A 14,475-nucleotide genomic window follows, 5' to 3' on the forward strand; every position below is an offset into this window, starting at 1 on the left:
CACCCCTTGCTCACTCTCTCTCTCAAAAAATGAAGAAATAAAATCTTAAAAAAATATAAAGTGAAAAGACATAAGCATGAAAAGCACAAACAGACCACATTATGATAAAATAGAAGATATAGCTAAAAATCTAGCAGAGAATTTTTAAAAAAGTTACAATTGAGCTTTACAAATAACTTGGTGCTACTAATTTTGAAAACTAAAACAGACAATTTTCTCCAAAGGGCAAATATCCCAAAGTGGTCCAAGAAAAAAGTAGAATACTTATATATACTAATAGACATAATAGAAATATAACAACTCTAAGTATGACCCATAAAAACCTAAAATGTCATTTTATAAGTGGATTCTAACTCTTACTTTATACAAACATTTCTAGGGTATGATATTCAGTTTCTTTTCTTTTCTTTTTTAAAGATTTTTTCACTTATTTATTTGACAGAGAGAGAGAAAGAAAGCACAAGCAGGGAGAGTGGAAGAGGGAGAAGCAGACTCCCTGATGAGCAGGGAGCCCCATGTGGGACTTGATCCCAGGACCCGAGGATCATGACCGGAGTCAAAGCCAGACACTTCACTGAGTGAGCCACCCCGGAGCCCATCAGTTTGTTTTCTGAGGCTACAAGCATAACCTTGAAGCTAAACCCAGAAGGGCCAACACTGGATAAACACTCTATGGGGTCAATGATATCTAGGGGAAAAGTTGCAAAAACCCTAAACAAACTGTTATCAAATTTTTACCTCAACAGGGCATTAAAAGAATAACACATCGTGATAAATTATTGCAAGGATGGTTTACAAACTATCAGTGTTGGGGCACCTGGGTGACTCAGTCAGTTAAGCAACAGACTCTTGATTTCGGCTCAGGTCATGATCTCAGTGTCCTGGGATCAAGCCCTGCATCAGACTTTGTGCTCAGCTGCAGAGTCTGCTTACCCCTCTCCCTCCCCCACTTGTGCTCTCTCTCTCAAGTAAATAAACAAAATCTTTAAAAAAGTAAAAAAAAAATTTAAAAACCTCTAGCAGTGTTACTGAATACCATAACAAATAAAATGAAAAAGTCATCATCATATGTCATGCAGAAAAATATTTGAAATAACTCAACACCTATTTCATTATTTTAATACATGTTTTTTAAAAAAGAGGAAAGAAGCCCCGTAATAGAAAAAAAAAAGTGTTATGTAAACCACAAGCAGGCAAAAAATACAGAACATAAATGTACACATTAATTGTGCACTTATGGTACACACTTATTAGCCTTAATGGGTAAACACTTTAAGCAATCTAATTAAAACCTAATCTTGTTGCATCAAAAGATAAATTATTAGAAATAATAGGGTTTAACAAAGTTCCTAGACACAGGTTAGCATCCAGAAATCTAGAGCATTCTGTACACCAGTTAATAATCTATTGGACAGTAGTCTCCCCTTGTGGGAGATACGTTCCAAGACCTTCACGGGATGCCTGAAACCAAGGATAGTAGCGAACCCTATCTGTACTGTATTTTTCCTACACATATGTATCTGTGCTAAAGTTTAATGTGTAAATTAGGCACAGTAAGAGATGAACAGCAGCAATCATAAAATAGAACAATTATAACAACACACAGAAATACAAGTTGCGTCAATGTTATCTCTTCCTCTCTTCCGATAAGTGTTTGTACTCATCTTTCTTACGACGTGAGAAGATAAAATGCCTACGTGACGAGTGAAGTGAGGTGAGTGACGGGCACTGGGATGTAGCATTGGGTACTATGACTTTCTGAGCAAACATCAGAAGGAGGACCCTCTGCTTCTGACCTTGGTTGACCCCAAGTGTCTGAAGTGGAGGAAAGCAACACTGTGGATTAGAGGGACTATTATAATGTGGGATAGCAAAAAGGTTTCAATCCCTTTTAGCAACAGAAATACAAGATCCTAATGAAGAAATCTAAAAATGATAAGCACATAACAATTGTACTTTGAATGCGTAAATAAAGAAGAATTTTACCAGGAAAAAGTTGTCTGATATAAAATTTCATCATTTCATCCGTTCTATGCTTTCAAGGAAAAACAAAAGCAAAACCAAAACAAATGCTAGCTTTATAACAGCTTAAGATCTTGATTCCAAATGGGGATACTGAGGACCTAGAAAACGGTCCCTTGAAGGATTCAGCCTCTAAATGAAGCTTGCTTTACTCAAGCTCCAGTTACATTGTCCCTCCCTAATTCTAACTCAATTAGCGCCATCCCAATTCTCTACCCCCATAGCCAGTCAAGGTCTCTAATTTAGTCCGATGTATTTTGCAATTCCCTGACTTTTTTTTTTAAAAAAGATCTTATTTATTTATTGGGGGGGGAGGGAGAGAGAAAGCGCAGAGGGAGAGCGAGAGGGAGAAGCAGAGTCCCCACTGAGCAGGGAGCCCGACACGGGGCACCAAGTGAGCCACCCAGGGGCCCCTCCAGTTCTCTTTCAAATGGTTCACTCCTTTGCCGGTTCTAGAAAACCCTCTTAATTCTGTTGGATACCAGCCTGCTAAACGCAATTTTTTTTTCCTGAAAATCTGTAATTTTTACCAAGAAGATATTAAGAAAAAATTAACTCCACAAGTCTGAAAACAAGTTTAAAAATAAGAAAACTGTTTTAACTCAAGGAAATGATAATCCCCATGCATATTTCTCAATTGTAAATATATATATATATATATATATATATATATATAACTACAGTTACTTTCTTAAACTTGTAACAGAAAAATAACTCTTTTGCTCAAAAGCACAAACAACAGAAAGTGACCTACTTTCACCAACGAAATCCTGATTCCAATTGAAGGTACTCCAGGACCCAGAGAGGCAGCGTCCTCTTGCTAGCTAGCCTCCATGTGTAGCCGCAAGTCCTGATGGCTTTGGTTTTATACCTGGGCAGTAGCCTATTTGATTTAATCAGTGCCCGTCTAATGTAATCATGGGGCTAGGGTCTTGGGTACTTATCCTACTTCCTCCAAACTCTTTTGTTCTTTAAACCAAGCAATCTAAGAGGTTGAAAATAAAGGAGTGGGAAAGTCAAAACAGGCAAATATTAAACAAAAGATAGTAATTAACATCAAATACATTTATAGGGTAAAAGAAAGACATTTTATAGTTATCGAAGAGAAAAACCCGCTAGGAAAATATCACAGTGATATACTTTATGTACCTAGCCACAAAGCAGCACAAGACATGAGACATAGAATGCAAAGACAGAATTATATGGAATATGCTTTTCAATACGTATAAAATATTTTTAAAAATTTACTGATATAAGACCACAAAATAAATAGCAATGAAAATTCCATAGAATCAACACATCTTGACCACAATGAAATAAACTACAAGTCAACAATGAAAAACTGCACACAATTATATTTATTTGCGAATTGATATCCACATAATATCTACAATAATATCCATATAAAAATCTACTGATTTTTATGTTCAACTCAATCAGTTAGTAAAAAACAAAACAAAACAGTATTATGCAAAAGAAAAGGAAAAATCAAAATAATGGTAGCATGATAAATAAGCAGAAGAGAAAATGAACATATACAAAATTAGAGGTAATTAAGGGCACCTGGGTGGCTCAGTCGGTTAGGCATCTGCCTTTAGCTCAGGTCATGATCCCAGGGTCCTGGGATTGAGTCCCTGTTGGGCTCTGTTTTTCAGCGTGGAGCCTGCTTCTCCCTCTCCCTCTGCTGCTCCCCCTGTTTATGGACTCTTTCTGTCTCTGTCAAATAAGTAAAATCTTTTTATTTTTATTTTTTTTTAAGATTTTTATTTATTTATTTGACAGAGATAGAGACAGCCAGTGAGAAAGGGAACACAAGCAGGGGGAGTGGAGAGGAAGAAGCAGGCTCATAGCAGAGGAGCCTGATGCGGGGCTCGATCCCATAACGCCGGGATCACGCCCTGAGCCGAAGGCAGACGCTTAACCGCTGTGCCACCCAGGCGCCCCAAGTAAAATCTTTTTAAAAAAAGAGATGTGAGTAATAAAACAGAAAACTGATACTTTTAAAGAAATATAAAATAAAGAACTGGTGAAACCAATGAAGGAAAAGAACTTTCTAGGACTGGGGCAAAAAATAGACCACATGAGCCTGGAGCTTCTTGCAATGCTTGAAATTAAGGACGTACTAAACGAGCAAACACATTGATGGGGGCACTGTAAAGGAACACAGGAACCACAAGAAAGAGCTCCTAATGGCCAGAACTCAAACAATTTGGGCAACAGAATAATTAAAGTACTACTGAATTATAACTCAAATTGTAAGATGAATACCTATGAGTTCACACTGATATAAATGATTGAGTAATAAATTGAGAAGAGACAAACAAATCTGTCCTGCAGAAGATTCCAGATAAATTAAATATACTCCACCCTAAAGGAGGAGACCCTGCTCCTGAGAGTACGCTGTGAATACTGACTGCCTTCAGGGGTACAGGGTGGCGTGCGGGGGTGGGGGGAGTAATTTGACAATGAAGGGCCCTGACAAACACTATTTCAGCCAAGTCAACATCAAAAGTCATTGATTATGTTGATAGTATATGCCCTTGATAAGATGTGATAAAAATGGCACTGTCCCTCTGTAATCTTCCTCCAAAGAACACAAAAACCAAGGGTAATCATAAGAAAAACAAATTCCGACAGAGGGCATCCTATGATATAGTTGACCAGCTCCTCCAGCTTGTCAAGTTTCTATATAAACATTTTTGTGAGAAACCAAGAGAAACCTGTTACAGCCAAGAGAAATCTAAGGAGATGTTTAAAAACCAAATGTAATGTGGTAGCTTGGATGGGATCTTGGAACAGAGAAAGAACTTTGGGTGAAACCTGAGGAAATGGGAGAATAAACTATGGCCTTTAGTAAATAATAACATTGATATTCATTCATTAACTGTAACAAATGCACCATGGGAATTAAGATGTTAGTTAGGGGTAAAAAAGTCATGATCTTGGGGTCCTGGGATCGAGCCCACCGTCCAGCTCCCTGTTCATCAAGAGTCTGCTTCTCCCTCTCTCTCTCTGACCCTCCCCCCTGCTCCTGCTCTTGCTGTCTCTTTCTCTCGAATAAATTTTTAAAAATCTTTAAAAAAATACTAGGGGAAAATGTGAGTGTCAGAGGTTGGGGCAGATGGGAACTTTCTGAACTATCTTCTCAATTTTTCACAAATCTGAAATTGTTCTAGGGATACCTAGGTAGCTCAGTCAGTTAAGCATCTGCCCTTGGCTCAGGTCATGATTTTGGGGTCCTGGGATGGATCCCCACGTTCGGCTTCTTGCTCAACTGGGAGCCTGCTTCTCCCTCTCCCTCTGCACCCCTCCCCCCACCCCCGACTCATGTTCTCTCTCTCACTCTCTCGGTCTCAAATAAATAAACAAAAATCTTAAAATAAATAAAACTGTTCTAAAAAAATGAAGTACTACTAAATGTAAAAAAATAAATAATAAACAAAAGAAACCATCCATAAATGATATTAGAATGAAAAATATTAGAAATATAATCTAGATTTTTTAAAGTCTACAAAATAGTACGAATCAAATGACTTTATGAACCACTACATGACTTAATTTTTTTAGAGCAGAAAGCAGGTTTTTTAAAACATTTTAAAATTATGAAATATAGAGTGCTTACAGAAATTTATAAAGCATATATGTACTGTTTAACAAACAACAATAGAATAAACAAAAATGGAACTACCACCCAGGTCGGGAGAAGAGAACATCACCAGGCACCCGGGAACCAGGTTTGTGCTTCCCTTCTGGGATTACAGCCCCCACTGCCTTCTAGACTAATCCTATCCTAACGACAGGCATATTGATTTTGGTAAACAATATAAAATTAAAATTGTGTCCATTTTTGAAAACTTTATATAAACATATCAATAGAATCCTACTTTAAGCACCTTCATATATTCTTCTGTGTATTTTTTTTTTTTTTGGTCATTTTGATGTTGCTGCATGTAGCTGGACTTTGTTCGGTTTCAAGGCTGTCCTGTATTCACCATATACACATTTATGCTGTGGATGGGCCTGTGGGTTGCTTCCGCTTCTGGTCCCTTACAAACAGCATTGCTCTGAAAATTCTCCAACACGTCCGTTTGGAGTACACACATACATTCATATCTAAAGATGGATTTCTTGGTCATAGGATGTGAATTCACGCTTTAACTTGCCAAACTGGTTTTTTAAATTATTTTTACCAATGTGCACACTCACCAGCTGCATGTGAGGGTCCTGGTTGTTCTTCACTCTTGCAAACCTTTGAGGATTTATCAGTCTTTTCAGTGTGAGCTAATCAGATGTTGTGTAGGGGTATCCCATTACGATTTGCATTTCCCTGACTACTAAGGAGGGTGAGTGATTTTTTCATATGCTTCTTGGCCACTAGGATTTGCCCCTTCATTAAGTGCTTAATCAAGTATTTTGTCCATTTTTCTGCTGGGCTGTCCATCTTTCTTTGTAGCAGTTCTTTATATATTCTGCATATTAGCTCTTTCTTGGATATGAGTAATACAATATCTGTTTCCTCTCCTTGATTTGTCTTTTCACTCTCTTTTACATATTTTCTCTTTTTAAAGAGAAAGCGAGTGCTGGGGGAGGGGGCAGAAGGTGAGAGAGAGAGAGAATCTTAATCAGGCTTCACGCCCAGAATGGAAACCCATCTCATAACCCTGAGATCATGACCTGAGCCGAAATCAAAAGTCAGAAACTTAACCAAATGGGTCATCCAGGTGCCCCTCTTTTCCATATCTTTTGATGAACAGAAGTCCTTCTTTACCTCTAATTGCACATATATTATTAAAAGTAGCTAACACATATGGTGACTATCAAATGCCAGACAATGTTCAAAACAGTCTGCGTAGAATAATTCATTGAATCTTCATAATGACTTGATCAGGGAAATCCTCCAATTAATCCTCAGGTTTCTCAGGTGAGGAAACTGAGTCAAGATGACATTAAGCAACTTGCTCAAAGTGACAGATCTAGTAAGTGGTAGAGTCAGATAGTCAAACAAGAATCTCCAAGATTATTCCTTAAAAGGAGGACAAAGAAGGGTGACTTCTCCATTAACAGACTGTGATAACTGAGTTGCAATGAACAAATACATCTACGTACAAGATAGAGAGGCCAGACACAGATGCTGTGTAAGTGGGAATCTAAATACAATGGAGGTGGCACACCAAACTGGTTGGGGGAAATGTACTATTTTTGAGAGAAAAAAAATAGAGCTCTACCTCACACCACTTACATAAAGTTGAGGTGGATTGCAGACTGAAGATTCAAAACAGCTTTAACAGAGAAAAAAATTGAAGAATGTCTTTTTTTTAATGTTTTTTTATTATATTATACTAGTCACCATACAGTACATCTCTGGTTCCTGATGTAGAGTTCGATGATTCATTAGTTGCGTATAACACCCAGTGCACCATGCAATACGTGCCCTCCTTACTACCCATCACCGGTCTATCCCATTCCCCCACCCCCCTCCCCTCTGAAGAACTCAGAGTGGAAAAAATGTCTTAAGGAACCGAAAGCACCATGATAGAAGTATCTGGGGTATTTAACTGATTCCAATGTCATGACTCTGATGGTTAATTTTTATATGTCGGCTTGATTGAGCTAAGAGATGCCCAGATAGCTGGTAAAGAAATTATTTCTGGGTGTGTCTGCATGTGTGTCTCAGGAAGATATTAGCATTCGCATCAGTAAACTGAGTAAAGATCACCTTCACCAATACAGGTGGAATGATCCAAGCCATCAGGAGCCCGAATAGAACGAAAGAGCAGAGAAAACATAAATTCAATCTCTCCGCTGAAACTGACGACACATCATCTTTGCCTGCCCTGGGACATCAGACATAGGTCTTTCTAGTTCCCAGGCTTTTGGACCATGAAAATTAGCAATGGGAAACCGCACTAAAATGGAGTCAGGACATTTTGGCAGGGGGGTGCTGTCATGCCCTACCACTCATAGCCAATTACAGACCCAGCAGGAAGAGACAGACTTGACCTAACAGTCCATCTTGCAGGTAGGTATTACTGCATTCTAGCTGGAGGAAGAGACACTTTCCTCATCTTAGGCAAAAGCTCAGCCAATGAAAAGCCACCACACTTGAAACTTCTAGTTTATTCCAGTGAAATTTTAGTTTATAGCAACTTTCCCAACTTACCCTTTCTCCTTAAAAAAGCATGTCTCTCCTTTGTTCCCCAGACTTGCCTATGGTTTTGCCTCGGCTTGTTTGTCCCAGACGGTGATGCTCTTTTATTTCCAAATAAACCCATCTTTTGTTGGTAAAATAACTGATTTTTATTTTTAAGGTTGACAGGACCCAGATTCAGACTTAAACCATTAGCTTGCAGATTCTCGGGCCTTTCGACTGCCGCTGAATCACACCACCATATTTCTGGTTTTCCAACTTGCAGAACATCAATCTAGCATATCACAGGATTTCTTGGCCTCTGTAACCACATGAATCACTTCCTGTAATAAAAGCTCCATATATGTATGTGTGTATGTATTATTATATATATGTATATATATATGTATTATATATATGTATATAATATACATACACACATATATATATGTATGTATCCTATTGGTTCTGTTTCTCTTCAGAACCCTAATTCAATGGCATAAAAAATTGAAATCAGTCTACAGAAGTTTTTCATCATACAAAAAAGACAATGAGTTAGTATCCTGAATATCACAAAACTTCTACAGATCAATTTTAAAAAAAAAGTCAACCCCCAAAAGTAGGCAAAGCCTGAGAATAGAAAATATACAAAAAAAATAAATAAATCCAAATGGCCAATAAATATGAAAAGATGTGCAGGATCACAAGCAATGAGGCAAATACAATGAGATACTAGTTTTTACTCATTTATATTAGGAATAATAAAAGCATGTGATAATTTTTTAAATGGGCCAAGATAGGGGGAAATCAGAACTCTGCCACACTGCCACTCGAGATATAAATTGGGAGGCCAATCTGACTGTTCTAAGAAAGTTGAAAATGAACATAAATACAATCCAGTAATTCTATTTCTTTGTACAAAGCTGTTCAGTAAAGCATTGTTTGAATTAACAAATATTTGGAAATAATCTTGTTGTCCATTGGCAGGGGAATGAATAAAATAACAATTTACACCAGACCTAGTTTACTTTTTTGGCCTAAGATCTACATATTTCAATGTCTTTAAAGCTTGTAAGTGTCACATTGACTTTTTAAAAAGCTAATGGGATAAATTGATACAACCACATGTGCCATATTACCATTGGCTGCATATGCTTTTGTCCATAAACTTGAATATACATTGAACTCGCGATTGTTATTTCTCAAAGTGAAGATAAGCCTAGGAGAGATCATGGTGTGAGAACAAAGGTGGTATTATCCTGGCCTTTAATACAATTGTTATGATGAATGCCCCTGGCTTTTCCAAGATTTAGTATAGGAAAAACTTATTGGATATGGGGAAATAGTTGGAAATGGATGTCTTTTACTGAGAACAGTGGTCCAAACTGAGTGTCCAAATTGAGCGTGTTGACAAGAAAATAGGATTTTGAATAAAATTGCTTGAAGAAATCCCTTCAATACCACCCCAGCTCCCAGTCCTTCCAAGAATACTAGTTCAGAAAACAGCGTACCAATAGAGCTAAACTATATTATTTAACATTGCTTGTCCTTATTGAGCCAGAGAAATAAAAACAAGAATATGAAAATAACTGAGAACATAGGAGTGCAATGGGGACAATATTTTCTGAAAATTACTCCTTTAATCCCCCCCCCCCCCCCCCCGTTTTTAAATGCTAAGCTTCTATCTGTCAGGATGAGATTGTGATATCCTTAAAACATGATAAGAATTTCAATTTCTAAAATTGAAAATAGGCATATGAGTCAGGTATTGACCTTGGACTTTCAGAATTGTTTTATTTCTCTGCACTGCTGTACCCATGATTGATCTGCATTGAAGGACAAAAAACCGTCAAGATCGCAGTAGCTTCTCGCATGGAAGTTTATTCCTTGCTCAGTTAGATCTACAGCAGGTCCAGCTGTGCTCTCAGGCTGCTCCCTTCCCAGGGGTTCCTGTCCGCCTCCATCCTGGGCTCCTACTCTCTCAATACCTGCTTTCAACTCCTTTCCACTCAAGCATCTCCCTCCCGTCTTCCACCATGCCGGAGCTCCCCAAGTTCAGCCTCTCAGCTTTGGTTTTCCAGTTTTCTGCAGAGCATACTTCCATCTCCTGTGACATTTGGAAAGACAAAGTGGCTTCACTGCCTGGTGTAGAAATGAGACATGGCTTCTTGCTGCTCCTCGATCAGAACATCAAACCAGCACTACCTTGTCATTACCCCGGCCTTCAGGTTTATCTGGGGCTTTGGATTCCAGAGCGTCACTGAAATTCTGTGGGGAGAGCTGGAGGGAGGGGATCCATGGTTCGCTCTCTGAAATGTTTTCTTCTGTAGCCAAGCCATCATTTTCGATTTCCAAGATTTATTCTGAGTTTTTCTGCTTCTGTGCATTTTCAATACTGACGTCGAAATGATCAAACCTCACTGGTATTACTTAGACCTTCTAACTACTTCTCCTGCCCCCGTGTTGTCACAGAACAACTAAGCTGATTGCTTAACTATGTAAATCACAGCATGTCAAGGGTTGTTTCAAACTTCCAATGCCTTCTCATTTCAAGTTGAAAAAACTCAAATACTTGACATGAGCCATGAGGGCCTGCATAGCCTGTACCCTGCCTCTCACCTTCTTCCTCTCTATGATCCAGACACAAAGAGCTTTCTTTCTTTTCCTGAGAAAATATAAGGTCCATGTCAGGTCAATTACACTGATTGTTTCCTCTAAGTGGAAATCAGCTCTGGACCTTCCCTTTAGTCAGTTGGGTCTTGGAAAAGGTCTCCTGCTTAATGCAACTTCCCCTGACTACTGGAACCCAGGCCAGCCCTGTCTATCCTGCTGCAGCATCCCATCCCCTTCAGTTTCTCACAGCACAGACCACGAGGTGAAATTATCTTGTTCATTCGCGTGCATGTTTCCTGGGATGAATCAATGAATTCACTACGTGAAATATGCATACAGCATTGAAAAGGCAGTGCAGACATGGGGGGAAGGTATTTGGATGATGGCACATTAGTCCTCCACATGCTCACCTCCCAGCAACTCGGGTGCTGCTGCCCAGCAAAGCGCCAGGGGACTCCCACCAATCATCCTTAAGGTAGGGCTGCAAACCAAAATCCCTCACCGACTCAGTCAGCTAGTACCCAAGAACCATCCACCAAACTCTTTCATCAACACCACACAATGCAGCCAGCCAGTAAAAATCAGTCTTCCTTGAAATGTTTTGATATAATTATGAAGAAAAGAACAGGAAAGAATAACTTCTACCTCTCCATTGGTTGAATGGACAATATTTATTAGAAACAAAGTCAGATTTGAACATTTTGGTTATCTTTAATATGTTTGTGAACAAATACTGGCGATAACGCATTTTGAATGCATCGAAGACTCAGAAACATGATAAATTATTTTCTGAGCTTCTACTGACCCATTTGGTCAAAAGGCCCTAGTTTTTTCAAGGAAAAGGGGAGGAGGAGGAGGAGGGAAGAGGCAACAGAGGGAGACTGAGGAGAACCAAAAACCAGCAGCATTCATAGTTGGCCCAGAGAATAGGAGTCTGGGCGAGATGAGGCTCTGGCCATCTCGGAAGGCCCCAGCTCGCAGAGACAAGAGAGTATCTGGTGGATGAAACCTCGGCTGGCAACATGGGAATCGGCAGTGTCCAAAGGCATTCCAGGGTCTGGCCAGAAGAACAAACTATGGCGAACTTGGTAAAGAACATGGACTCAACCCATCAATGGCAACATCATAGGACTCGCAAGCAAGACCAGTGACCTGCAAGTTCGCCCAAAGTTCTGACATAAATGTGGACAGCCTCGAGGACCTTCCACACACACAAGAGCAGTGGGTTACAAAGGTGTCACCTGGGCTTAGGGGACAAGGGCACAGCCGGACCCAGAAGCCTCAGCTGCTTACCTGAGCCCAGGGCTCGGTGGTGCGGGCTGGTCCACCCAGCCTCCAACCACAGGAAGGGGCTGAGCCTTGCAGGGCTGACCCGTGTGCCCCGTTCCCACCAAGAGGCGCCTCTTGGCCGGGGCCTGGACGCTAGACCCCCGAGCACCCTGCTCCCGAGGACGACGACCACGACCACACCGCCCAGTGCAGGGCTGGAGATCTGGGGCAGAGGGATTGGGGGGCGGTGGCTGGGTGGGGCCAAGCTCCCGGGAGGCACGGGCGGGCACAGCCCCGGACTGGGCATCAGAGGAAGAACTCTGGGCGGGCAAGGGGCGCGGGGAGGCCGGGCGCAGAGGGGTGCGGCAGCCGGTGCCCTGGCCAGTGGCCACAGGCCGCGCGGCACGCGGGGCCCGGCGCGGGGGGAGGTGACTCAGGCCCCGCGCGGCTCTCCTGGGGGCACGCACCTCCCTCCAGGAGCTCAGCTCCAGGCTGCCCTGCGCCACGGGCTCCGTGTGGTCCACAGCCGCCCGGTCCTGTCCGCGCTTCCACAGCTCATAGCGCTCGCTGCAGGATGCGCACGAAGGCGTCCATGGAAAAGGTGACCCTGGCCTCCCCGCAGCTGCACTGGGACGCCACTTTGCCATAATTGATCCAGCGCAGGGTGGCGAAGTTGATGGCTTCCGCGCAGTTGAAGCCATGGTTGAAGCCAGAGTGGTAGCCATAGGGAAACGTCACCATGAACTCGCCAGCCTCCTGCGTGATCCGGCTGAAGGGGATCCCGTTGTCCTTGAGCACGGTGGGCGAGATGAGAGCCACCTTGTGCCGCAGGAAGGCCTCGCAGGTGCGGGCGCTGCCCGGGAAGAGCTCCGTGGCCAGGCGTTCCAGGCGCTGGCCGTGCTCTGGCGGCACCGCGTACCAAGTCTTGGGCTCCCCGAAGTGCAGGTAGTTGATGCTGTAAAGGTCCATGTCCTCCGTGTGCCAGGCGAACGTGGTCTTCCACATGCCGAAGTACAGGTAGGGGGTGTTGACGCCCTCGATGACCACGCCGCACTCGTGCTCCAGCAGGTCCTGAATGGTCCCCAGGTGTCCAAGGTTCCACTCTTTGGTGTTTTTGTCAAACAGGGAGCCGCTGATGTCAGCGCCGTAGATCGGAGAATCGTAGAGGCGGGTTTTCCAGTATTTTCGCTCCAAATCCTCAAAATCCGAGTGTGGTGGAGTCTGATACTTTCCGCTGTTTGCCAGTTGGCGATACTCCCCCACCGTCGTGGCTTTCTTCCTTTTTGTGGTACTGGGTGAAGACGCCTGCCTGCCCGGACACCACCTGCTGGAGGGGAGCTGCTATTAAGATGTCACTGATGTCATCATAGGTCTGCCTGGCTTTCCATCCCCTGGGTGGAATCACCTTGGCGAGACCTGCTCGGTGTGCACCTTGGGATTCCATGTAAGCAATATACTTATCAAAATCATTAAACTCTTCTTCGGTTGGATGAAATATCATTATCGTACAGCTTGAGTTCTGAACACAGTTGGCCTTAGACTTCATAGCTTCCATTAACAAGCACGAAACTCCAAAGTTTTTAGGTATGTTCTAGATAGTTGAGGATGCAGGAAAATGCTTTTTTAAAAATGTTTTTGAGTGTCTGAGTCACTAGGAACCACCAGTGGACCTTTATGCAAATGAAATGATAATGTTTGTTAGGCTTGGTAATTGACCAGGGAACAATGTTCTAGGGAGAAGAGTTGCCTAGAACTAGCGGTGGCTGAGCCTGTGGTGCTCCTCAGTCAGTACCCAGCTCCATTCCCTGGAGGGCTACAGATTCACTCAGTCTTGGGTGGGTCTCCTAAAGGTTATGTCTTCAGGGCAGTGTTTAGACAAAGCCTAAAAGGAAGAATACAAAAAGGTTGAAAATTAATGTTGCAAAAATTATTAGACAATTACAAATAAAATACCACTATGGAATATTATTGCACACTCAAAGAAAGGCTAAAAGTTTATAAGATTGACAAAACAAGAGGTGGTGTGGATGTGAAACAATGGGAAGGGTCATACTCTTAATGGAAATCATTACATTCACCTTGGAAAACTATTTGGACGTATATACTAAAATTGAGCATCTGTATGTGTAAAATTGAACACATACATGTGCTATGATTGAACTGTTACCACATGTCTAGGTAATGTGCATGGCTCTGCACTGAAAGTCGCCTACAAGAATGCTTATAATAACACTATTTCTAGTAGCCAAATACTGGAAACAACCTAAATACTCATCAACAGTAGAATGGATAAATACATTATGGTATATTCATACAATGGAATATAATACAGCAATGAGGATAAACAAAAATTATGCAGATATATAAAGAATAATTTTATAATCATGATACTGAGCAAAATCATCCAGACTCAAAAGAATACCCATTTCATGATTCCATTTTTA

The 14,475-nt window shown here is 41.5% G+C and overlaps 1 protein-coding gene across 1 annotated transcript in view; it reads right to left on the minus strand.

Annotated features, from left to right (window-relative positions):
* Window positions 1-11,431: 11,431 nt before the first annotated feature.
* Window positions 11,432-14,475, minus strand: part of KDM4D (lysine demethylase 4D) — a 33,701-nt gene continuing 30,657 nt past the window's right edge. Inside the window, 3 exon segments of the mRNA XM_034666139.1 lie at window positions 11,432-12,598; window positions 12,600-13,315; window positions 13,317-13,913. Coding sequence (XP_034522030.1) covers window positions 12,052-12,598; window positions 12,600-13,315; window positions 13,317-13,586 — 1,533 coding nt within the window. The 5' untranslated portion in view covers window positions 13,587-13,913 and the 3' untranslated portion in view covers window positions 11,432-12,051.

The sequence above is a fragment of the Ailuropoda melanoleuca genome, chromosome 8 (genome assembly GCF_002007445.2).
Source record: "Ailuropoda melanoleuca isolate Jingjing chromosome 8, ASM200744v2, whole genome shotgun sequence".
NCBI classification, from domain to species: domain Eukaryota; kingdom Metazoa; phylum Chordata; class Mammalia; order Carnivora; family Ursidae; genus Ailuropoda; species Ailuropoda melanoleuca.